The sequence below is a fragment of the Microcebus murinus genome, chromosome 4, assembly GCF_040939455.1.
Source record: "Microcebus murinus isolate Inina chromosome 4, M.murinus_Inina_mat1.0, whole genome shotgun sequence".
NCBI lineage: Eukaryota > Metazoa > Chordata > Mammalia > Primates > Cheirogaleidae > Microcebus > Microcebus murinus.
The window spans coordinates 101,852,169-101,854,382 of record NC_134107.1 but is presented as its reverse complement, the minus strand read 5'-3'; the positions used below and the strand labels follow the sequence as shown (position 1 = coordinate 101,854,382).

At 42.1% G+C, this 2,214-nt stretch overlaps 1 protein-coding gene across 1 annotated transcript; it reads left to right on the top strand.

The window, feature by feature from the left end:
* The first annotated feature begins 1,075 nt into the window (after positions 1-1,075).
* OR6X1 (olfactory receptor family 6 subfamily X member 1) lies at positions 1,076-2,014 on the top strand. The gene has a single exon (XM_012789839.3). The coding sequence runs from the start codon at positions 1,076-1,078 to the stop codon at positions 2,012-2,014; it is 939 nt and encodes a 312-aa protein (XP_012645293.1).
* The last annotated feature ends 200 nt before the right edge of the window (positions 2,015-2,214 follow it).

Genomic DNA, 2,214 nt, shown 5'->3' with positions numbered 1-2,214 from the left:
TATTAGGCTCTGATTGAGCTGCTCCTAGAATTCTGAATTTAAGTTTAGTATATTTTCATAGTTCCTAAACAGTTTTGTTCACATAGTTTTAAATATCAGTTTAGACTCCTTTAAAAAATGAGTCTGGCTTGTCTTTTCTATTATCTAGTTGTATCTCACCACTAACAAAATGGCAATGATTTTTAGTTATTTTACTACTACTGCTACTACACACACACACACACACACACACACACACACACACACACACAGCTTCCTTAAACATAATTCCTTAAACATCAGTTCTGTGATATAGTCAAGAATTCTTTTTCAGAATCTGAGAGTGGGGATTCATTTCTTAGGAACTCACAGCTATATTTATGTATACATTTCATTGTATACACTATGAATTTTAAATAATCATATATATTATTGACAGGTAAGCCATCACATTTACTATGATTATACTCATAGCTGTATAAGGGTGAAAAAACACCTTTTCATTTGTCATGTGTACTTAATACCTTTGAAGTCCATTAAAAGCTGGTTTTGCTGGGAAAGAAGCAACCAAGTCCTCAGTAAGGAAGCGGTGGTCGGTGTGCATTTGTATGTGGGGGAGAGGTGCCTGAGACAGTCCTGTACTGAAGGACCTCACATAGTCAGAATCCTCCTTTTTTAAAATTCCAACTATATTCAAATATACTTTAAGATTCTCTGCCGGGTGTGGTGGCTCACGCCTGTAATCCTAGCACTCTGGGAGGGCAAGGCAGGTGGATTGTTTGAGTTCAGGAGTTAGAGACCAGCCTGAGCAAGAGCGAGATCCCATCTCTACTAAAAATAAAAATAAATTAGCTAGACAACTAAATATACATACAAAAAATTAGCCAGGCATGGTGGTGCATGCCTGTAGTCCCAGCTACTTGGGAGGCTGAGGCAGTAGGATTGCTTGAGCCTAGGAGTTTGAGGTTGCTGTGAGCTAGGTTGACTCCACAGCACTCTAGCCAGGGCAAGAGAGTGAGACTGTCTCAAAAAAAAAAAAAAAAAAAAGATTCTAAGGAACTACTTCCTTGCCTATCTTTCTAGGGTATCAAGGGACATGAGAAATGGCACGGCAATCACAGAGTTCATCCTCCTAGGCTTTCCTGGTATCCAAGGACTGCAAACCCCTGTCTTCATAATGATCTTTCTCATCTACATATTAACCCTTGCAGGCAATGGGCTCATTATTGCCATTGTCTGGGCTGAGCCCAGGCTACAATCTCCAATGTACTTCTTCCTTTGTAACTTGTCCTTCCTAGAGATCTGGTACACCACCACAGTCATCCCCAAATTGCTAGAAACCTTTGTGGTAGTAAGAACTGTCATCTGCATTCCCTGCTGCCTACTGCAGGCCTTCTTCCACTTCTTCCTGGGCACCACCGAGTTCTTGATCCTCACTGTCATGTCTTTTGACCGTTACCTGGCCATCTGCAAGCCCCTTCGCTACCCTACCATCATGACCAGTAACCTCTGCCTACAGCTGGCCCTCAGCTCCTGGCTGGTGGGCTTCACCATCGTCTTTTGTCAGACGATGCTGCTCATCCAGTTGCCATTCTGTGGCAACAATGTTATCAATCATTTCTACTGTGATGTTGGTCCCATCTTGAAAGCAGCCTGTGCAGACACCAGCATTTTGGAACTCCTGGGTGTCCTGGCAACCGTTCTTGTGATCCCAGGATCACTCCTCTTTACTATGATTTCTTATATCTACATCTTGTCCACCATCCTTCGGATTCCTTCAGCCACTGGCCGCCAAAAGGCTTTCTCTACCTGTGCCTCTCACCTGACGGTTGTCTCCCTGCTGTATGGAGCTGTTTTATTCATGTACCTTAGACCCACGGCACACTCCTCCTTTAAGATTAATAAGGTTGTGTCTGTGCTAAATACTATCCTCACACCCCTTCTGAATCCCTTTATTTATACCATTAGAAACAAGGAGGTGAAAGGAGCACTAAGAAAAGCAATGACTTCTCTGAAGACTGGCCATGCAAAGTAAAACGTGCAACACATCAAAATAAGCTTAAGGCAGCTAAAACATTAAAGGTGAAATTGGATTGTGGAGACGTTTGGTAAAACAGGTTCCCCACAAATCCCAGAAATTCTAGTTCAATGTTGTAGTAAGAAAAAGATGTGAAAGCAAACCATGATGGTTAGGGTCTGCTACAAGGATTCATTCATTCATATAAATGAACTGGG